Consider the following 23,710-nt stretch of genomic DNA (forward strand, 5'->3'; position numbering starts at 1 on the left):
ACCAGTCCTACATCAGTGGGGGAGGACGACCACAACCCTTCCGGGAGGTGATCTAGATCTGGACATGATCCCTCCTCCAGGGTTGGAAAAATTTGTCAGGTTGGGTCCTGCAAGTGTGTGGTGAGAGTGATTTGAACTCTCCATCCCAAAGGAAACCGCCACACATTGTGTTTTTTGTCATAGCTCCAAAAGGAGCCAGGTACGGGTTGGTAGTCATTGTAACTGTGCATGGAATCTCGTAAGAACATCTCTACGTCCCTCCACTGCATCTGAGGTGGTTTTGATAGAGATACGTGTGGTGTTTCCCCTCTGAACACAGCCTGTTGTTTATTAGATAAGATGACTGAAGCAGCAGAAAAGCCAGTAGTGGAGTTAGCATATATATGTTGTAAGGTGATACAAGTGTCTTGAAGGGCATGAAACGTTTTGTCATAGGCATAATCTGGTCCTGGGGTGCCTTTGTACCACATAGTGACGTGTAAGGCATCGCCAGGCATGAACTGGGTTTGTTTAGGGGACTGCTTTTCTCTAGTTTTTCTCAATATTTCACGTGTCTGTGCTGTCCCCCCCAGATCTAGGGACCAATAATACTGTGGAGCTGACATGCCATGTATCACGAAAGTTTGCTTTTCTACTATAGCCTTTATGCCAGTGGGTGTTGCAATCACACTAATACCCATTTGTATCATAAGATCCCTTCCTAACAGATTGACTGGACATGAATGGCTTATTAGCACTTGGGCATGACATTCTAACTCTGTTTCCTCATCTTTTATGCTAACTGGATTTGTCAATTGATGACTTTCAGCTTGGCCTCCTGCAGTTCGGATATTTATGGAGGACGAAGAAAAGGTGACCCTTGGAGGGCTAGTGGTTAACACTGTTCTACAGGCTCCGGTATCACATAGGCACTCATATATTTTCCCATTTATAATAAGCCTTCGTTTTGGTAGTTCTTCAAGTTGTTTTAGTGCTAGCAGCTGGCAAACTGCTTGCAAATCTATCTCTTCTGTCTCATCCTGTTTTTGCAGCTTATCTGGCTCTTTTGATAGTTCACAGGCTAATTGTCATTGATTCTCTGTGGAATTTGGGTTGTTTATAAACTTGGTTCTACATTGCCTAGCTAAGTGCCCAAGTTTTCCGCATGTCCAGCAAGTGTTATCTTGCTGTAATAAATTTCGCTGATTGCTCCTAAAAGCACCTCTCCCCCTTCCTCGGCCTCGTGACCTTCCTCTGAACCCTCCCCTCCCCGGAGGATTCATATGTATTATTGCAACAGTATCATTAGCAGCAAACACTGCGTCTGATTTCTGTTTTTGTGCTGTATGGGCGTGTTGGGCATATTCTAGGGCTTGCTGTACTGAACCAGTATTCTGATGTACCCAATGTTTATCTATGTATCTCTTCAGTTCAGGTTTTAGCCCTGTGATGAACGCACGTTTTAACTGTTGCTGATAAACTCCTCCATTTTCCTCATTATAAGGAATTCCTGAATTCCCTCTAAACACCACTCTCATCCTATCCATAAAATCCTCTGGCTCTTCTCCATCTTTTTGCTTGCATTGTGCAATTCTGCCATAATCTGCTCGTCTCATAAACACTGTCTCTATCCTTCCATGTAATTGCTGCATACTCTGTTGCAGAGCTTGTGAATTATGTGCAAGTGGTTGATTGTCTGGTCCATGACCAGTAAAGTCTCCTGCTACTTTTCCCCATTTATGATTGAACAGCTGTCTTAAACATTGGAACATTTCTCTACCATTCAGGTGGAAACTGCTCTGTAGTTCCAATATTGCTGTCCAAAATTCTGGTACCCCTTCATCAACAGGAGGTATTCCCTTTAATGCTGCCGTTCTATCTTCAGCTGTCCATGGTCTATAGACTAACATTGTTTCAGGTCGTCCATCTGGCTCTCTATTAGGGTTTGCCACCTCCACTAGGGGGCATTGTAATTCTATTTCTTCCTCTTCACTATCAATATCAATGCCTTCATTTCGCGGATGCCATCGAACCTTAGCAGTAGCTAGATCGCGCACAGGGTATAACGTAGGATCTCTACTCCTAGTTATAATGGGGGAAGAAGGAAGAGCTGATGGCTTCTTTGGTATTGTGCCCATAGCTGATGGTTGTTTTATTTCCCTTCTATCTACGGGTTGCATGGGGGCAGGCAATAGTGGTGGTGTTGGTGGTCTATTTTCTCTATGTTTTATTTTGGCCACCGTCTCATCATCTAAAGTGACTAGAGCGGCTGCAGTTAATTTATCCTTTCTATCATCCTTTTTCTGCTTTCTACGTACATCTCTTAACTTACTTTGTTCCAACCAATTATCTGAATACTTATATTATTTTTTCCTTTTCTCCAATTTTCCTTTCTTCAAGGTTTGTAACATTTCTAGTCTTAAATTTCCTTGTAATTTTAAGATATCTGGAGTGTGGAGTTTCCCTTCAAACCCATGTTTTTTCCTCCACCTCTGATTACTTATTTGTCCTGAACCTGGTTTATATCCTTCCATAAACTTCTCATCTCCCTCTAGTTCAATCCTCTTACTCTGATTCTTTCCCATTTTTTTTTCTTTCCCGTCTCCGCACTACACAGGTCCTGGGTGGAAATTCACTGGTACGAGATATATGGGAGGACACCAATACGGCCTTCTACTACACGCTGTTCGTGCAGCGGTATCGGTTTTCAGGGATGAAACCCGTCCTTGATCCTTCAATCACCAGTATTTCTTTCCCACCAGGCAAAATAAGAAATGGACTGACCAAAGCAACTCTAAGCCTCTATAATAGTCTTAGTCCAGTCATTCACACAATACATGCATGTTCATATTTCGCTTAATTACGGCTAAGCCTAACCCCTTTTCTGCTTAATTACGGCTAAGCCTAACCCCTTTTCTGCTTAATTACGGCTAAGCCTAACCCCTTTTCTGCTTAATTACGGCTAAGCCTAACCCCTTTTCTGCTTAATTACGGCTAAGCCTAACCCACGTCAATTGACCCGGTTATTTCGCTGAATAACCTTTGTTGTCTCACCTGTCCCGTGTGCCTGTGTTCCGCCACCGAGGTCCGTCAGACATCACCAGACGTCGAGCGCAGTTCTAACCACCGGCCTGATGACGAATTCACGTCACAGGTCTTTTTTGCACCCGTCTCCGAGTGGCTGCCGGCAGGCTTCAGTGTCGCTCCTCTCGGCGTGCTGGCGATGTCGTCAGGTGTCCTCGTATCCGGCTCGAAGGACCAAATTATATGTTGGAGAAAGCGTCAGGCTTTCCACTCCAACTCTGTACACACCATTAATTACGAGACAACACACTTAGAGTTTTACTTGCACAAGGGTAACCACACTCTCTGCATGCTAGGCTACAAAGGAATGTGTTACCAAGGGTGGTTCCCCTTGGCACCTTTATTTATAGTCAATGGGGGGCAGGGGTCTTGGAGTGAGAACAAAGAAAAGACTGTGAGAGTAAGAAGAAGTTCTGGTTTTACTCAGGTGGACAACTATTTAAACACGTGCTCAGGATACGTGTAAACTAATATAATCTAAAGTATGAAGGTAAAGGAAAACAAAATAATGTATATACATATTTACACTCATTGCTGATTATACAGAAATGATAACAAATGATTACTAACAGTTTCTTCAACCTAACAATACTCCAATGATTTTCTCACCTGTCATCACTATCTGTTGTAGGGACTTGCGATCTGAGGCGACATAGTTCCCAAAGCAGACTGTGATGCAGCTGCTCAGGGTGCTTTCAACAGTTCCCCAATAGAGTGTGAGGATGGGAGATGGGCTTTTCTGAGCTTCCGTGGAGAGTAGAGGTGCTGCTGTGCTTTCCTTACTATGGAGCTGATGTTGAAGGACCTGGTGAGATTCTCCGCCAGATGGACAACAAGGAATCTGGTACTCTCTACGATCTCCACAGATGAGCCATCGATGTGCAGCAGAGAGTGGTCACTCTGTGCTTTGTGTTCTTCTAAAGTCAACAACCATTTCTTTGGTCAACATTCAGAGACAGGTTGTTGGCTCTGCAGCAGTCCGATAGTCATCACACTTCCTCTTTGTATGCTGAGTCACCGTTTTTATTGACGAGACCCACAGTCTTGTCATCAGCCTGATGTTGATGATGTGATTCGAAATGTGCATTGCTGCTCAGTTGTGAGTCATCGGAGTTAACAGCAGTGGGCTGAGCATAAAGTCCTGGGTTCCTGCTACAGCGTCTGAGCAGCCGCCTTCGTCGCCCGTAGCTCCTGCGCAGCCCGAGCAGCCGCCTCCGCTGCCCCCTGCGGCCCTAGAACCCGAGGCGCTCCCTCTGCCTCAAATGACTGTGCCCCCTGGGGCTCTTGTTCCTGGCCCCACTCCTGTCCCTGACCCAGCTCCAGACTTTCCTGCCCTAGTCCCCGAGGAGGTCCCGGACAGTCCGACCACCGTGTGTGCCACGCCCCCTGATTATCCACGTGTGCTTCCCTGATCGTACCCAGCTGTGTCCGATTATTTTCAATCAGTCCTGTCTATTTGAGTCCATGTCTTACTAGAGTTCAGTGTCCGTCATTGAAGTCCGTCTGCGTGAGATGTTTCCTGCACCCCGTGTTCCTAATAAATCCCCGTATTTCCCCGTATCCTGCCTGCCTTGCCTGTTTCCTGCCCGTCCGCCGCTCCCGTTAAACGGCGATCGTGACACAAGGCACACGCACATCAACAAGTACCAATGCAGCAAATACAGATGAACAATTTAGGAGGAATACTAGTCAAAGGAAGGAAGAAAAGCAGCCCACCCTATCTCATGGTCACGGACACAAACATCAGGGAGTGTTATGAAGAAGACACCACATTTTGCACCATTGGTTTTACGCAGTGAATTACACCAGAGAGAGTTTTTACATTCTAGCTGTGTTACATAACATTCCTCAGCCTTCAGGTTTTTTCCACACAATGCAGGACACGCAGGGGTGCCAAACAAAACAGCGGAACTGCAGTGTAGCCAATTATTTGTTTCAGTAGTTTTAAGAAAACTAGAACATAAAATGTTTGTTTTACTTAGGTAAAAGTCCAGTTGAAACAGACTTTATTTTTAAAAAGTTAGATTGGCTTTAAGTGATGAAACATGTTACTTGTGTTAATATTGCTTAATGAAGTGTAGGTGACATAGAAGCATGCAGTTTGATGTTTGGGGGCTGTAGTTTTTAATGGGACTATTTGAATATGGAGTACTAGTGTTGTACTTTTTAAGGGTACAGCACACGAAAAAAATACAGAGTATTAAAAGTGCCTCTCTTTAAAGGAACTGAGTTATCTTAGTGTATTTTACATCACATACACTCTCGGTCCGCTGGGGGAGTCCATCCCGCTGTAGTTGGAGAATGCTGCCATCAGTCGCTCGGTGTAGCACTCGCAGGATTTACCAGGCTCCTGTTTAAACTGATGCATCATGCCCCAGTCCATGCGCAGGAGGACCAGTCTCTGAAGGGCTGTCGCATGGTGAGGTCTGTTCTGCCTGGGATCCAGCAGGTCACTGGCAATGTCCTTCAACTCCTTCATCTACAGTGTCAGATGAGCAAACCTCATCTCCCCCTTGAGGATTTGGACAAACCAACATAGGGGCAAGAATTTCTGCTACCTCGTCCTGCTGCCTGAGTGTTTCGCCACGGCACTTCATCACCGAGAAGGAGGTAGAGTCGGGTGCTGAATGGTTATGATCCTCGTCTGCAGGGGGGAGAGGGGAAGGGGCAGGGGAACCACTTGCTACTCCTCCCTCGGCGGCATAAGGAGGAAGCTGCTGTTTGGGCAGCAATGCTTGGGCAGGAGCCACACAGTTTATTTCTGGGTATCTAATTAGCGGACACCATTAGGTCCCTTCAGGGGCTCCACAGACAAACTCATTGACATAATAGAATTGTCACAGAAAAATTCTTTGTCACATTCTCAGTCGACATAGACTGTGTGCTGTTTACATATTTTTGGCACAAACGAAATCTCATATGCATATTGACATATCTTTGGCACAAGTGGACCTCCATCACTTTAAAGAGGGTAAACTCTGGTCAGGAAATTTACGACGTCAGAATAAACTGATTTTTAACAGAAGTAACTGACATGCCCTAATAAGGAAATGCATACAATCAGAATACAATATCTGTGGTTTTTAACAGTGGTAACAATCTGATAATGAAAGGAATCAGATCAACATTTCTATAGCATGTAACAGAGCTTGCTCCCCTCCAGAACTATATATATATATAGTATTGTAATAGGGGTGGCATGGTGGTGCAGTGGTTAGCACTGTTGCCTCACACCTCTGGGACCTGGGTTCGAGTCTCCGCCTGGGTCACATGTGTGTGGAGTTTGCATGTTCTCCCCGTGTCGTCGTGGGGTTTCCTCCGGGTACTCCGGTTTCCCCCCACAGTCCAAAAACATGCTGAGGCTAATTGGAATCACTGAATTGCCCATAGGTGTGCATGTGTGAGTGAATGGTGTGTGAGTGTGCCCTGCGATGGGCTGGCCCCCCATCCTGGGTTGTTCCCTGCCTCGTGCCCATTGCTTCCGGGATAGGCTCCGGACCCCCCGCGACCCAGTAGGATAAGCGGTTTGGAAAATGGATGGATGGATGGATGGATAGTATTGTAATACTTGAAACGAGAGGTACTGCCTGCCTTAGTGATCTTTACTATTGTGTAAGTGTATTCCCACCTGTAGGGGGCAGCAATGGTTGTTATTAGAGGTGCTGAGATTACGCGGCTCAGGGCTGAAGGTGCAAAGTGAAACAGTCATTGACCGTATTTGCCGTGTGTGATGGTGTCTGCATATCGACCCTTTCGAGCCAAACAAACCAGTTCAAAGTACTGTGCGTTAATATATCATATGAATAAATCCACTCAAGAACTAAACTCAATATCGTATCCTCATCATTCAACGCGTCTGACTTTTCCACCTCTTACCACAAGGCAGTGGATTACATGGGGAAATTACAAACAAGGAGAATTTAATCTGTTTTTCCTCTACATTGTCGTTATTCAGAATATTACAGACTATGAACAAAAACGGACAATGTAAGAAAATAAAAAAATGTGTATGAAAGCTAGAGTATTTTTGCAGTGGTGAACACTAGCTGGTTTATGTACTAGCTCACACTCAAGAAACAGCATAAATGCTACTCAAACACAGTTGGGGGGCAGGGGTCAGTCCTTGTGCCTGTAATGAGAAGGTCACCAGTTGAAACTAACCCAGCCACAGCACGTCTGTGGGTCCTTGAGCAAGGCCCTTAACCCCCAGCTCCCTGGGCGCCCCAACAGGCAGCTGCACTTCGCGGACAATTTACTCCACAAAGAGTAAGTTGAGGGAGACATAAAAAACAATTTCCCCACAGGGATTAATAAAGTCCATCCATCTATGGAATATTATTTAGCACTATCTAACGTAGAATATAAGAATTATGATTTTATAAAAAGTATGCCAAATATCCATGATATAATCATTACAATGTAAACATTGTAATGTAATCAACACAATGGAACCAACTGAGTATGTATTTGCACCTTTTGTTAGTCTAAGTTTCTGTTAGCTACTTTATGTTAGTCATGAATCTATGAATATTCACTTTTATTAGCGTATATTTCATCATTATGTAAAAGGACAAATATATTATCAACCTTTTAGTGAGACAATGTGTAAACGGCTGAAAATACCAAGGTTTACTACTGAAGGAAGGGATTCACCTGAGTTCACCAGAAGTTCATGGCTGAGTATTTTTAAAAAACCAAGTGGAGCTGCTCGCGCCACTATTATGTTCAACCGAGAGACCAAACGGTAAAAGAAATGACTATCAAACTTATCACCTAGAGGTGAACATAAATCTATACAAATATCACCTGCATGCACATTACTTCTTTTACAATAACCAACTCCTGATCCATACTGTTAGTCGTGAAAAAAATAACTATTGTGTACATAGAGGCCCTGTGTAAAAAGATAACTGCCAAGGAAAAGATCAAAAACATTTATTTCAAGGATTCAAAGTTTTTATGGTCATGTACAGTGTACAGTGCAGTTCTTATTTGATTAACTTGAATGTCTTCACAGACAAGACGATTAAACAAATAAAGCAGCGCAACATTACAGTAACTAACAACAAACAAACAAAGTTCACGAGTACTATTACAGTATTCATATCATTTATTTAAATTTAATTTTACCAAGTAAATTAATTGAAAAGCAGTTACCACTGCTTTACCTGCTTCTCGGGAGAAATAGCAGATATACAAACGTCATGTATGTAACTAAAATCTTAAGCCAATAAGGGCAAAGTTGTGTCGTAATGCCCACGCTCGCCTCTCCTGCTCCTGTTTCTCTCCCTCTTTTCTCCACTTTCCCCGTTGTAACACCCTCGCTTTCACTAGCTCGCGTCCTGCCTCGTCTTTCAGGCCGCTATGCTCCTTTACCTTACGCCATAAAAGTGCTCCTAATGATTGCCTATCCTCCGGTTTGTATCCTGCACATTTCACTGCAATCCCCATACGCTTCCACGCATCTGCCGTCTCTCTCTCTCGGCCCTTTTCCTGAGCTGTTTTTCCCACTGCTATTTTTAACAGCTGTATCTGTTCACACAGAGGCTTCCACCGCCCGCGCACTGGTGGACCCCAGCCCCCGTCATCCAATTCTCTATCAAATTCGTGATCCATGTTTTAGCTTATCTGACCTACACTTCTCCTGATCCAACAACCCCTGTGCCTCAGGGGATGGATTTATCCACCCACACTTAGTACACCTCTTAGTTGTCTCTGAGTGCCCCACTAACAAACACCACCAAAACCTAAACCCACACTCACACACAATCACCGAACCACGCAAAACAGTAAATAGTAAATGGTAAACCCACTCACACTGGAATAGTGAATAGTAAACACGCACTTACACACGCGAAATAGTAAATAGCGCTGTGTACACTTTTTGGTACCTTGGGACCCCACGTCTCGGGACTTTTTAGCCCGATGCTTTGAGTACTCTAATCTCGGGACTTTAACCCAATACTTTGAGGACTTTCACCTCGGGACTTCAACCCGTTTTAAGGAGGATGAACCTTACTCCTCCGACCAATTTAGCTGTTCGGGGGTCCTGAATTTCCCGGGACGCTCAATCCCAGCTGTCCTACTGCTCATCAGCAGTAGGTGGGTTGCCAAACCAAGGACACGACAGTGGACTTAAATCCTCCGCCAATAGGTTCTACTACGGGGTCCCGTACCCTCTGTTCACAGGCCGTCAGAGCTACGCACAACAGGCCCTCGCCACAATATTGGTCGACAGATCCTGAGACACTTCCAGCCACTTTATTTAGCAATCGCCAATATGCAGAATTCGATAAAACAGGCTCTGCTCACCTAATTGCTGGGCGCCCGTGGCTCTCTGCGTCCCCAAGACCTCGTCTCTGGTTCCAATCCAAACAACCTTCTCCTCATCCCGGACGAGCCCCCAAATTGTTGGAGTTAGACTCCACCGAGTCCGTTGATGAGGAAAAGATGCATTCGTGAGGCAAAGGATGGTTGTAAGTCAGCTCTCTTTATTTGTTGTACAGATCGATCCGGGAGCCACTCTCAGATGCACAAAAGTACACACCAAGGGAAGCTCAGCTCCCTGTTGTCTGTGTCTAACTTTTATACCCCGTTTAGGGCGTCTACTGTTCTTGTTGGTATCTTTCCAGTTGACGTAACATATAACTATTGTTTGGACATTGCTGGCGTTAGTCCCCACACCCGTTCCCTTTGATCTTATCTTGTTATGTTGCAATTTAGCAGCGTCAGCGACCCCCTCCCTTGTTATGTCCCCGCAGGTCAAGCGTAAGCTTAATGTCACCACGAGCCTGTCAATGTACCTTCTGCTTTCCGGAATTTACTTACACAACGAGGAGGGCTGGAGCCCCCCTTCTCTTCCTGCCTGTGTTCCAGTTTGTTCCCCTTTCTCAGTGTGACAAAGTTTAGCACGCAACCTAGCCCCCCTTCATTCGCCATTTATATTTTCCGCCGGGCACCCGAAATGCTGCCACACAAAAGATTTAAAAGTGTCTGGGGTATCTACTATAGTAATTTAGTCAGATGCCAACATATTCACAGCAGCTAATTTGCAGCGCATTCGTGAAACCGCTTTTCGCTCCAACGAGAAACTCATGTTGTAATATCGCGAGATCTCGTGACACGCGTTTCACTCCCACTTCTTAGTAACAGTCATGATTTGATAAAGTGACAACCTGCGTAATAATTGGTAATACATAGAGTTTGCTATTGTTCAGGCTAGCAGACTGTTATGGCTTGAGGTTAATGGTGCCTGTTACTTGTGAATTTTCACATTTGCAGGGATCTTCTGCCTCGTGAACGTGAAACGGATAATTATGCTAAAAGAAGAAAAAAGCAGAACTGCAATGTGTGTAAGGCTGGTGCTGATTTTTCAGTCTGAACACAGTAAAATTTATACAAATTACCTGTATTCAAACTTGTATTCTTTATATAGTTTGGTTAATTACTATTTAAAAGTTTTATCTGCGCTCCATTGTATAACTTGTACTGGAGATTTGTATGTACTTTTTGATTGGAAATGGTTAGTTGTATATACATTGAATATTTTTATGATTAATTTCTTTGTTTATTTAATTTGGCAACAGATTTGCACTTTTAGAAGTATTGCTGTTCATTTTTGTGAAAGTTGTTACTAAAAAAAACAAAAGAAGCAGACTTGTGTAAATCCTATATTGGCCGTGTATTCTTCCTGTAGCGTAGTGACAGCTTTTTGTACGGAAGCCGTGAACGGCTGTGCTTGCAAATATATTTTCTTCTGAATAATTAGAAGGATAAGCATATTTTGTCGCCGCCGCGAGATAGTCATGCCATACACAGCTCTGCTCGTTTTTGTACTGTTACTGTGTTACTTAATTTGCGCATCCATGAATTTAACGTTGACATTAAGTCAACATTGACATTGACAACGTTGACATTAAGTGTTGCACCTATCTAGTGTTTTACTGTGAAGGGCATGTTATATCTCGTCTCTAAGTCGCACTATGGTCCAGGGGAATGCTATGTCATATCAGAACATGTGTCGATTATGTGGCAATATAAATATTTTATATTACTGTCAGTTTTAGTTTCAGAAATCCATCATTTGAGAAAAAAGGCCAGTCACGACAAATATATATGGAATATAACAACAGAGTTTAGGCAGCTGTATTTGTTTAAGTGTAAAGATGCACATAGAAACATGCATGAGCTCATCTGAGAATAAACTGAATGCAATGAAGATTTGTGACTCCTGCTGGAAAATGCGAATAGTGGCAGGGTCTTCAAGTAGTACATTTGTCTGAGAGTCAATTAATATTAGGAAAGGCACAGTTTTTTTTCAATGGCGCTAATTATCAAGAAGGAAATGGAGTACCCCAGCACCTGGTTTACGGGCACTGGAAGCTCCAGTATCAGTCAGACTTTCATGTAAGTATATGTGTGTTTAATGACTTAGCAGTTGGTTAAAAAGTAGACTTGTGCATGTTTCATCTTTACCAGGGGCAGAGGGGAAACTCAATAAATAGCCTTCTCTCACACTTCCAGACCTGCAGAACTGAGCATGTCCCCTGGTTTTGTGCATATGTCTGTAGGCTTTGAGTTTTTCCTATGGGGGCTTCAATTTCCTCCCAGAGTACAAATACGTGCAGATCAGTTGCATTGGGGAGTCCATACTGTGATGCTGAGTGGGTGTAGGAGGAGATTGAGAGATGAAACTCCGGATGATTTACTCCCTCGGCTAACTAACCAGAACAGGATCGTACCAATACCAAAATGATAAGTTTATAAATGTTTTTCACTACCCTGATTCATTCAGTTATTTATGTTTGTTAATTCCACCTCCCAAGCAAATACATAAATAAACAAACAAACAAATATTCAGGGGGAATGTGTCATAGGTGATAGAATCAGTGGATGAATCTAAAGAAAAAAAGTTATGATTTCTTTCTCTCCAAAACACAATGCAAAAAACTCTTAAGTTAGGTAAGACATTGAAATTTTATGACAGTAGCATGATGCAGAGGAACAACAGAAGGAAAAATCTAACTAAACCTGAGTCAACTAGGACTAATTACACTAAATTAAGTGGAACACACAAAATACCTAAAACCACTTAATAAACAAGCAAGAAATATTACATTTGATTAACTATACTGATGCCTGAGGGAAGTTCTTGTGCTTAATGCAGCAAGTATGTACAGCTGCAGAGACACTACACATAGTGCAAATAAATTAAAAAGTATACAGTACACACACTGATTCCTGAAAAATCAAAATACCATGGAATACTAATGAAATACTTATCAGGATGATGATGACGATGATGATGATAATAATAGAAATAATAATGAATTAGTTTAGGGTATTATGCAATTGACATGTACAATTAAAAAAGAAATTGCACCAGACATTTCCTGTGGCAAAGAAGGGTTGCTTTGTGCCACGTTACTCAAGTCAATTCACTTTATTTTGTATAGTGCATTTTCACAGCCTTACATAGTCTCAAAGCACTTTACTTTGTCCCTGCCCAATTGTCCCAGTGAGCAATATCAAGCCTGAAAAATTATAAAGCCACATTGGCAAGGATAAACTCAGTCATAGTAAGAAACCTTTGGAGGAACCAGAGTGAAAGGGGGAGCCCATCCTCCACAGGGCAGAAGTCAGGTTAACAAAGTCCTGATCTATATGGTTCAATTAGTTAAGTCCGGATGTAAATACAGAATAACTGGCAGCAGGGCACACAGGAAAGACGTCACAGGCAGGAGGGCAGGCAGGAGGGTGGCACAGGCAGGACGTAATGGGCAGGAGGGCGGGCAGGCAGGGCAGCACAGGCAGAAGGGCTGGCGGGTAGCCAGAACTGTTTTGCCACTGCAGTCTGTTTTACAGTTTCATCTGCATTTGTTCCCACAAGGAATAACAACAGCTAATTTATGAACATGCTGCTTTTCAGAAAAGAAGTTTAATTTCTAGGAACATGACCAGTGCAAACATTTAGTGTTGACGGTTCTTTGTAAAATGGATGTTCTGTACTTTTATTGATCTGTCCGTCCATCCATCCATCCATCCATCCATCCATTTTCTAACTACTTCTGATGAAGTTCCGGGTTATGAGGTATCCTGAAGCCCAGGCAATATGGGACACACACACACACATAGGGTATACCTATCTTCATGGGGCCCGCTCATTCACTTCTATGGGATAAATGCTAACGCTAACTATGACAAGCTTAACCCCCACCCTGCCCTAACCATAACCATAAGTAACCCAGCAAAATACAAGAGGTTTTGCATTTTTAGTTTTTCCATAGCAGTCACAGATTTTTATAAAATAGAGTTTTCCTGGTTTTCGGTTTCGTGGTCCCCATAAGGGAAAAAAAACAGGTATTTATCACGTTATGGGGTAGGATAGGTATACCCGCTCGCACACACACACACACACACACACACATGCACACAAATGGATAGATCAACACAGTTACTATGGATGTCGATCCTGCAATAATGAGACAGAACTATCATACTTAATAGGATCATATCCCTAGTTCTACATATGCATAATTATATTTTAAAAAGATCCCACGCACCCAGCACATGAGATGTTTGAACTTCTGCTCTCTGGTAAACGTTACCGCAGTATGCATTGCAGAACAACCAGATTTAATAAGACCTTCTACCCCAAAGCCATCAGAATACTAAATGCTAATGAACATAAGTTTATGTGAAACCCTACTCTCTCTTCCTCTCTGTGCACTTTATTACCACAACTGGTATTAAGTTTACTTTTTATTTATACAGTATAGTGCAATAATATAATCACGAATGGTGTGTGAGTGTGCCCTGTGATGGGCTGGCCCCCCATCCTGGGTTGTTCCCTGCCTCGTGCCCATTCCACATTCCGGGATAGGCTCCGGACCACCCGCGACCCAGTAGGATAAGCAGTTTGGAAAATGGATGAATGGATATAACTAACATAAGACAGACATTACACCTAACAAACAATAAACACGAAATAAAGGAGTGGACACAAAAAAAATGTAATGCAATGACCAGATTTAACACCTGGATTATGTCCCCCCTTAGTCTCCTTTGCTTGAGGCTAAACAGATTCAGCTCAGCTAACCTCTCCTCATTAGACATTCCTCTAAGACCAGGAATCATTCTCCCAGCTAAGCAAGCCTGAGTCCGGCTTCCACTCCCCCGATTCCCAGCAATGTTAACTTGGAAGGGCGTGTTCTGTATGCACAACTGAGACAACCCAGGTGGAGCTCAGCTTATCGGCTGGCAAAATTGCCTTCAGGTATCACCCACCCTAGTGAGAGTCCAAGCTAGGGCCGTTCTCAGAACTCACCCTAAACGAGGTCCTGCTCAAAAGTTGTAATGACCGCCTGAGGTACCTGTGAGCCTTGCCCGTAATGAGTCAGTGGGTGTAGCCGAGCTGACACGCTTTTGGGCGTCCAATTGCTGAGAACTCCCCTTCGGTTTTGACAAACTGTACGATCGCAAGCAGTGACAGCAGAGCCACAGACAAGCTCAACCAGCAGAGAGCGAATGGTAAGCACCCAACACCCGAAGGGCTCAACTGATCACATCCAAACGACTTCCTGATGGGATTGTGTACGTAACTGGTTTACTGTTGTTAATAGTGGTTGAACTTCTATGCAAGTCCCCTTGTTGGGGGAGAGGGAATGAATGAAAGCATAAGGTGAAATAAAACCTAAAATAAATCAAAAAGGTTAAACAGAAATCAAACCAAATGAATTGTGTTTCTTCTTCAATTGTAAACATAAATTAGTTATGCAACAATAACCTAATTGGATGTTAATGTATTGTGATCAAATTGATTTAGTCCATGAAGTTAATTCCTGCTTTCAGGCAAGAACCTGTGTGTCCAATTATGCGTGTTGTATCACCGCAGTTGACCACCAGAGACCCAACTCAGATGTTGTTAACCTACTATGGCGGACCACTAGAGGTGCAATTTCAATGGAGTGGCACTGCTATGGCTTGCCACTAGAAGCGCAATTTCAAAATGGAGTGGTAGTTCTATGCCTGACCATCAGGGGAGCAATATCGAAATGGGGTCGTAGTTCTATGCCTGACCACTGGAGGCGCGATTTCGAAATGGAGTGGTAGTTCTATGCCTGACCACTAGAGGCGCAATTTCGAACTGGAGTGGTAGTTCTATGCCTGACCACCGGGGGCGCAATATCGAAATGGAGTGGTAGTTCTATGCCTGACCACTAGAGGCGCGATTTCGAAATGGAGTGTTAGTTCTATGCCTGACCACTAGAGGCGCAATTTCGAAATGGAGTGGTAGTTCTATGCCTGACCACCGGGGGCGCAATATCGAAATGGAGTGGTAGTTCTATGCCTGACCACCGGGGGCGCAATATCGAAATGGAGTGGTAGTTCTATGCCTGACCACCGGGGGCGCAATATCGAAATGGAGTGGTAGTTCTATGCCTGACCACCGGGGGCGCAATATCGAAATGGAGTGGTAGTTCTATGCCTGGCCACTGGAGGCGCAATTTCGAAATGGAGTGGAAGTTCTATGCCTGACCACTAGAGGTAACCAAACGGTTGCCGACGCAAGATGAGTGACACACACATTTAATGCATGCGCATGCCGCTTGCGGCCTTCTTCTGTGCCTTGCACAGTATAAACCCCCTTAAAACAATTACTGAAGCGAGACGGCGCTCGCGTTACGGCGACGGATTTAAATTGTGAGTGCACTATAATTTGTCGCAAATGGTGCTTAACCACGGTGGGTCTCAAGCACAGGAGACTCCCAATTTCTAAATGACACACTCACAGCGCAAAGTTGTGTTAAACTTGCTTTGTCTACAGCAGGCACACACATACGAGTATGATCCTGATAGGTAACTAAGCTATCGGTCTTATGTCCAAGCGCAACATAATTTAGGTTAGAACCTCGTAACAAGTATTCCCGTTTGCTAATAGAGAGATCTCTCCCAGGATATATAGAAACGGAGAAACTCCGAATCGAACCTGGAAACAAAGCGCTACATCTGAGAATTTCGTCAGACATATGGTTAAGGTTCACTGCAGTTTAATACGAAAGAACTACAATGAAATAACCGAAAATAAAACAAAATAATATAACTACTAATAATAGAAATAAAAATAACTATAATAAGCCCTTATGATCCCGCTTAAATGCCTTCAGATTGCCATGAGTGCGACTTTGGCAACCAGTTCACAGTAGCGCTTCTTCACTGCACGTTCGGTCATAAAAAATTTAAATTGTGTGCTCAGAATAAGTTTAAACCTTCTGCCTTGTGATTATTAACCAATTGTTATGCCGAATGGTCGGCTCCTCCAAACTCAATTGCGAAACACTGTGAGTCTGTTAATGTGTGACTTAAATGGAACTCATTAATAACCAGTATCGCGTAATAACCTGGGTTAGAATAGAAGGCTCATACAACAAGCTGCGTCACCAGGTAATGTAAACGATCGGTAGCGAAGCTCCCCTCACGGCCAACGAGAGAGAGTCTCGCGATATTTCAGGCGAATTTGAGGTTTCAGAGCGTAGATCGCACAGGCAGGGATTCTTGTGAGCACTCAATGAACAGAGGCTGAAGTTGTGTAAAAGACATGCATTTATTCCTATAACTAACATAAGACAGACATTACACCTAACAAACAATAAACACGAAATAACGGAGTGGACACAAACAATGTAATCATGAAAATGCAATGACCAGATTTAAAATGAGTAACCTTAAAAGGGAAAATACTGTTCTGCAATGCAAGCAATTTTGCAAAAAATCTTATCTAGCTCTGATTTAAAAGAACCCAGGGTTTTAGCTTGTGTTACAATAACAGGAAGACTATTCCATACTCTAACTACACGCTGTGTACAGAAATGCTTCATCAAATTCGTTTTAAAATGTTCTCCAGCTAATTTCCACTTATGGCCACGAGTTCTGGTATTTAAACTAACATTGAAATAGTCATTTGGCTGAAAAGCATCCAGACCTGTTAGAATCTTAAACACCTGGATTATGTCCCCCCTTAGTCTCCTTTGCTCGAGGCTAAACAGATTCAGCTCAGCTAACCTCTCCTCATTAGACATTCCTCTAAGACCAGGAATCATTCTCGTTGCCCTACGTTGCACCTTTTCCAAGGCAGCAATGTCCTTCTTAAGGTATGGTAACCAAACCCGCACACAATATTCTAGGTGGGGTCTTACCAAGGAATTATGTTATCGTAGCATCACTTGCCTTGTCTTAAACTCCACACACCTAGAGATGCAATGTGCCTTCTCGCGTGGTGTTCCTGCAGAGGGAGTCTGTGAGTGCTGGAGATTGGGGGAGGGGGCAGTGTGGCTATGTCTGCTCTGTGTTCCTCCAGACGAGCAAAGAAGCTGTTTAGCTCCTTTGCTAAAAGGGCGTTGCTGTTAACAGTGACGGTGTTGTTGCCTTTGAAGTTTGTAATGTGTTGTATTCCCTGCCACACCCACTGTGGGTTGTTGTATGTGAAGTAGACCTCTATTTTCTGTTTCTCTGCCTGCCTGGCAACCTTGATGTCCCTATTCAGGTTAGCTCTGGCTGCACTCTGTGTTCTTGACTGTCTTGCCTTGACTGTCTTGTCCTGTAGTATTGTATTGTTGCTCTTGTGTTTATCTTGCACTTTCTCCCTCTGTTTGTGCTCCTTTCACTCTGTATAGTTCTATCTTGCCCGCACTTGTGTCATCTTGTGTTGTTTCTGTTTTTCTTCTTTGTCTTGCACCGTGGTCCAGGAGGAACAATGTTTCCTTTCACTGTGTACTGTGTATATTGCTGAAATAACAATAAACCCACTTGACCACCTGCCTCGATTCATCCTGAAGAGTTTTCCAATGTTGTTCAAAGGTCTGTTTGTTTCGGGTGAAGGACACGCCCCTGGACGTGCTGGATAAGGGGACCACAGATCAGTGTCCTCAGTCCTGCTTCTCCCTTCAAAGCTGAGAGGAAGATGACCCGCCTGCTGGTTCTGGTTTTGGCTTATGGAGCTCTGCTTATCTCCACAGAGGCCCAGCAAGATTACCACAGTCTCCCTGCACTCTACAAGACGGCCATTAAACTCGCAGTCGAAAATGCTCATCAAGGAACCCGTCAGCACATGAATTTCTATAACATCCAGGGCCGTCCGAAGGTAACTGCTGAGAAAGTGTTTACAAAAGTGTGAAACTTTCATCATCTGCAAGCTGAACTAATGAGAATCACATTGATTTTGATGTTTTAATTTCAATGCATATGATGCTTAATGTCTCTTCACAATGAAAGTGATGGTTGTATATCTCAGCCCTGGTCAATTTTACCTTCTCACAGTTTCTCTCTGAATCTGCTGCAGTCAAGTCTGTGACAGTTTGCCATTTTTTGGGTGATTATTGTTTGTTATATTGCCTTTAAAACAGTTGTAGGCAATTTTGTATATAACGTGTTTATGTGATTTAGATCAGCAGTGAATACATTGACATTGAGATTCTCTTGAGAGCAACAAAATGTCCAAAGTCAACTGCAACAGACCATCGGGCTGACTGTATTTTCATGGACAAGAGGGTAAGTAAAGAGTCACTGTGACTGTGAGCATTGGACATATCAGTTAGCAAATTAATTTAGGTTCATGTTAACTTTTTTGATGCCCTGCGGAGGAAAGTTAGCCAACAATAAAGTAACAAATAGATAGGTGGCCTCAAACAGCCAGTTCCATCACCTTATTCTCAAATTTTAGTAGGTTTACAGGCTTAAAGGCTGGATTACCAGGCAGTTGAAATCAGCCTTAAATGGCAGTGTGGTGTTTTGTGGTGAAAGGGCAATTAAATCTGGTCAGAGCAGGGTAGATGCGCAGTGTGAATTACCCTTTAAATTTACCTCTTTAAATAGTGAACTACAGGACCACTTAGCTTGATCGGAGGACAGTATTTTAATACAGAGCAGTGTTCAGTTAAACGGGATTTGTTGTTCATACTTTTAGATGAACTTGCTTTGTATAATATAGCCTTAAGGTGACCCTGCTTTGGAAGCTCTTTCCTCTAAAATTGTTCTGTGTCATTAAACCCTGCAGTCCAGCAGCTCTGCCTTAAATCTTTAGATATATCTTTACTACACCTTCTCTCACTGTATTTATTGCCCACCACTCTTTAAATACTGTTTTTGTGTGTCTGTGTGTTTTTGCAGCCATTCATTAACTGTAGAGTTTGCAGCAGACGGTCTGGTAATAATCTTACACATCCATCAATTGACTGTGTACCAAACAAGAAAGTGGATGAAGTAAGTGTAGAGAGTCTTAGCATTATGGAAATGTAACAGGTGTGTGAATTGTGTCTAAACATGTGGTTAAACTTTGATTGTGTTTGTACATGCAAAAATTTGATCAGAGTACTGTTTATTAATGACAAGGTTACTTTTAATCTGAACAACAGTGGCAGCACCAGGGAAAAGCTTGGGGGGGGGGGCTCTAGCTCCTCCTCCAATGACCATAGTACCCCCACAGCACCCCCAAAATATTGGTTTCATTTTTTCTTTAACTATCTGTAAAATCTGTATATTGTGTAAGACATTTTTGCGGTTTTTATAGCATACTTGTAGTGTATTTTTTCTTCAAAGTACACATAGAGGCTCTGTGAGCTAGACGTTAGAATTTCATATTTTATCATATTTTATCCATGCTGTAGCTTATCGTGCTGTGTGCTTCTATACAGCATCTACATAAGCTGAAAAGCTAAAGCACCCGCTCTAAATAATCTCACTCCCCTATAGCACCTGTAGCATTAAGTCACTGGCGCTGCCACTGCTGAATAAACGACTCCAATCTGACTAAACCGCTTAACTTTTCCTCCCCATGTTACATTTCAGGACAAACGACGTAATATGTGTCCTTCTGATAAACCTCCTCTCAGATCTAAAACTGCCTTGGCTTCCAAGGACACTAAAGAAGCTGAAGGAGACTGTCTGGGCTGTTTCTGATGGCTGATGGTCCTGCAATGTGGACCAGAGGAGGAAACTGGAAGGGAAAATGCTTTGCTTTATATCATGCCCACCCAAAGCCCCCAGTGAGTAAGCCATAGGCGCCGATAGCATGGAAAAACTCCCAAGAAGGAAGAAACCTTGGGAGGGACCAAACTCAAAGGGGGAGCCCATCCTCCTGGGGCCGGCAAAGTGTAGGTGCAGGATCACAAAAAACTTAACGAGAGAATTCGACTGTCCCTCACAAAAACTGTAAAGTTTTAGTGGCTAAATTGCTTTTTCTATGCCTTTTCAAACAGGAGGAGATTTGTTTGGCTATATGTAGAAATTTTCTATACAATTTAGACAGCACAGAATCATTAACCTACTTTAATGAATTTATTTATACAACCACATATTTCACACATTTTGACATCAGTCATGCAGTGAAGATACAGTCTCTTTATTTCTTGACGCCAACCCTCCCCATTAATCCGGGCTTGGGACCGACACCTAGTTGAGCTGGCTTGCTCCCTTAAGTGGCTGGGTTAGGCTAAACTATGTACATATTTATAAAGACTACAATAAATTTATAAAGACCTCCCTAAATATGTAGTCTAACAAAACGCAGTTTAAAGAAGGTAGCCTACCTGGTAAACAAAGAAATTAAAAGGCCCACAGCATATAATCGGGCTATATTCCAAGCAGTTTTTAAGAACGTAACCTACATGGCGAAATTGAATTACTTTCTGGACCAACAAACGCAACCAGGCATGAACATTATGCACCTTCCTAGTCTTGATGTAAGTCGTCCTACAGATGAGGACGTTAGGCAGCCTTTAGATCCGACCCATCATGCACTGCAGTTTTTTGCAAATTCCTCAGACGGAAAACCATTAAATACCTCTTCTATTACCTTATATTACCTTATATTCATGTAATAAATATACAAATATCAATTAGTTGGAAATCAGCCAGACAGACGTAATTACTACAAATGGTTTCCACTGTATTTGTGACTCTGAGTGCCGCAGGCTTGGATGCAGTGCCGCACCATTTTGTAAGGCATGCACTGGCCAATCATGTAGCACTTCTCTCAGAAATATTAATGAGACATCACCTACCACCCTGCAAAAAAGAAATTTGCCGCTTGTCCCCCTGCACATGAGCCAACTTGGCTGCGTCAACCAGCGGAGCTCCGGAGCCTCTGGAGAAACACGCGGCAAAAAAGGCTCGCATGCGGTCTTCCAAAGTTTGGGAATACTTCAGTCATGACACCTTTTCTGCGCCTCTACTGTAGCTGGCGTTAATGATGCTGTTTCAGCCATTTTATATTTTCTGTTTACTTATTCTGTCATGTAAGACTGAGACAAATTATCGTTTACGACAATTCTTACACACTGTAGCCTGACTTGCTGACTTAAGTAAGTTTAACTATAAGCTACCTTTGCTAGTGTTTGTGAATAACATGTTTCTCTAGTTATGAAATTATTCCATGTTTTAGCATCTGTTTCAACATTAAAGTCAAATTGGTATACTGAAATATATAAAAACTATTGAACTATTAACTTAAGTCTAACATAGAAAATCCTACTGAATCTCTTAAGATTTTCCTTTTTTGTTAATGCACTAATGTTTAAGAAGTGTCTTAATAAATTGAATTTCAGATTTGTGTGTGGGTGGGAGTGGGTGAATTGTATTAAATTCATACATTCATTCTTTTGGCTCAGACATTACTGACCTAAAACAAATTGAGGCATTGGGTAAGTGCTTAAATTAGCTACTAAATGGCAAAAAATATTCTAAATATCACATTTTCCATTCTTCGGTATAATTTTAACGAATCACCTATGCTGCCAAACATTAACGCATAGATTGTCACAACACTCTATGTTTTAGTTCTTCTTTATGTGTATAGGACGGTGTGATGGTTCTGGTGGTGGGTGTGGCCAACGCTGCTCGCGATGTTTGGCTATGCTGCAGTCCCAGGGACCAAGTTGGAACACATTTCCACCTTCAAGCTTAGGTGGAAAAACGGCACCGAGACCCAGCAGCAGGACAACTTCACTTGTCCAGACAACCAGCCCTGCTTCATCATTGAAGTAAGCCCTGTGAACAGGAGCGAGATGTACTTCTGCAGTGGATGTTATAGCGGAAAGAACATCCCCATCCTCACGTCTGCCGGAGTGCCCCCTCAAGTGGGTGTGTGACTTAACTCGATGGATGAATTGGACAGAATGTACTGTTACTAGAGGTCGACCGATATGGGTTTTTCAATAGCCGATGCCGATATTTAGGAGTCAGGGTCAGGCGATGGCCGATATATGCTGCTGATTTTTTTTGGCCGATAATTGGACGTTTTCCCCTCTATTTGCATGGTAAAATATCACACTAATAATAACAAACGATACACAAAATTTCTCAATTTAGCATTTATTGAATACTCAACTTGGAAACAATAACACATTTATAAACAATAAAAATAGCAGCATCAGAATCTCTGTTAGTGCACAATATAGCAGCAAACTCCTCATGTTTGACGGAAGGAAATTTGTAAACAATACAAAAAGGAATAAGCATGTTATCTTCAGTTGTAATCCCACTTCCAGTCCCTGAGTCTTACTCACCACACTCATACTTCACAGCAATCAGACAGCAGTTAATTAACCAGAAGAGAAAAATGCAAAAACACAACAGAACTTGTAAATAATAACAAACTAATAGACAATAAAAATAGCAGCATCAGAATCTCTATTAGTGCCAAATATAGCAGCAAACTCCTCATGTCTGACGGAAGGAAAATTTGTAAATACACAAAGGAATGAGCACATCTTCAGTTTTAATCCCATTTCCAGTCCCTGAGTCTTCCTCATCCCACAAGCAGGCAAGGCATGTCACCCCGGTTGTGTGACACTTATTTTATATAATAAAATAAGTGCCCCCTGCGGCCCCAGAGCCCGAGCAGCCGTCTCCGCTGCCTGCAGCTACCGCGCCCACGTCCGAGGCGCTTTCCCTGCCTGCAGCTCCCGGGCAGGCGCCCCCTCTGCAGCCTGCAGCTCCAGTCCCTGGCCCCACTCCAGTCCCTTCTCCCCCTGTGACTCTGGTACCCTCACCCCGACGAGCCCGACCCCGGCCACGGGTCCTTATGTCTGTGTCCCATAAGGGGAGAGGACACAGACGCACGGCTGGGGTCCCACCCGCCCAGCCCCCTGGCTCGCCCTCCCTCGCCGGCGCTAGGGCTTGGTCGGCGCCTGCGGGTCCTGGCCCTCCGGGTCGGCTGTCGTCTGCGGGTCCCCCTCCGCGGCCTCGTCGCCCTGCCTCGGTCCCTCCTCCGGCGTCTTATCGGTTGCCTGCGGGCCCCCCGACGGCGGCTCCTCATTCGCCTGCTGGTCCTCCCGCTCTGGCGTGTCGGAGGACGTCGCCGTCTGCTGCGGCTCCCCCTCTCTCCTTGCCCTCGCCAGGGTCCCTTCCAGCTCCTTCGTCCCCTTCCCTGGTCTCCCCTCCGACTCCCTCCTTCGTCCCTGCGTCTGTCCCTCACCCCGTCTCCTCGGCCCCTCCGGCTCCGGCCTCCCGGCCGCCTGCAGCCCTTCCGGCTGCCTCCCGTCGCCCGCTGGGTCTCCCTCGGGCTCCTCTTGGTTCCCCCTCCTTCTCTCCCTGGCCTCCCGTCTTTGTCCCTCCTGCCTCTGCTCCCCCTCGCTTTGTTCCTCCTGTCTCT

The 23,710-nt window shown here is 43.7% G+C and overlaps 1 protein-coding gene across 1 annotated transcript in view; it reads right to left on the reverse strand.

The window, feature by feature from the left end:
• Positions 1–387: 387 nt before the first annotated feature.
• LOC125715668 (uncharacterized) overlaps positions 388–23,710 on the reverse strand; it is a 416,660-nt gene continuing 393,337 nt past the window's right edge. Inside the window, exon 2 of the mRNA XM_048987478.1 lies at positions 388–3,019. Coding sequence (XP_048843435.1) covers positions 1,068–2,159 — 1,092 coding nt within the window. The 5' untranslated portion in view covers positions 2,160–3,019 and the 3' untranslated portion in view covers positions 388–1,067. The remainder of the gene's footprint in view (positions 3,020–23,710) is intronic.

The sequence above is a fragment of the Brienomyrus brachyistius genome, chromosome 2 (genome assembly GCF_023856365.1).
Source record: "Brienomyrus brachyistius isolate T26 chromosome 2, BBRACH_0.4, whole genome shotgun sequence".
Lineage (NCBI taxonomy): Eukaryota > Metazoa > Chordata > Actinopteri > Osteoglossiformes > Mormyridae > Brienomyrus > Brienomyrus brachyistius.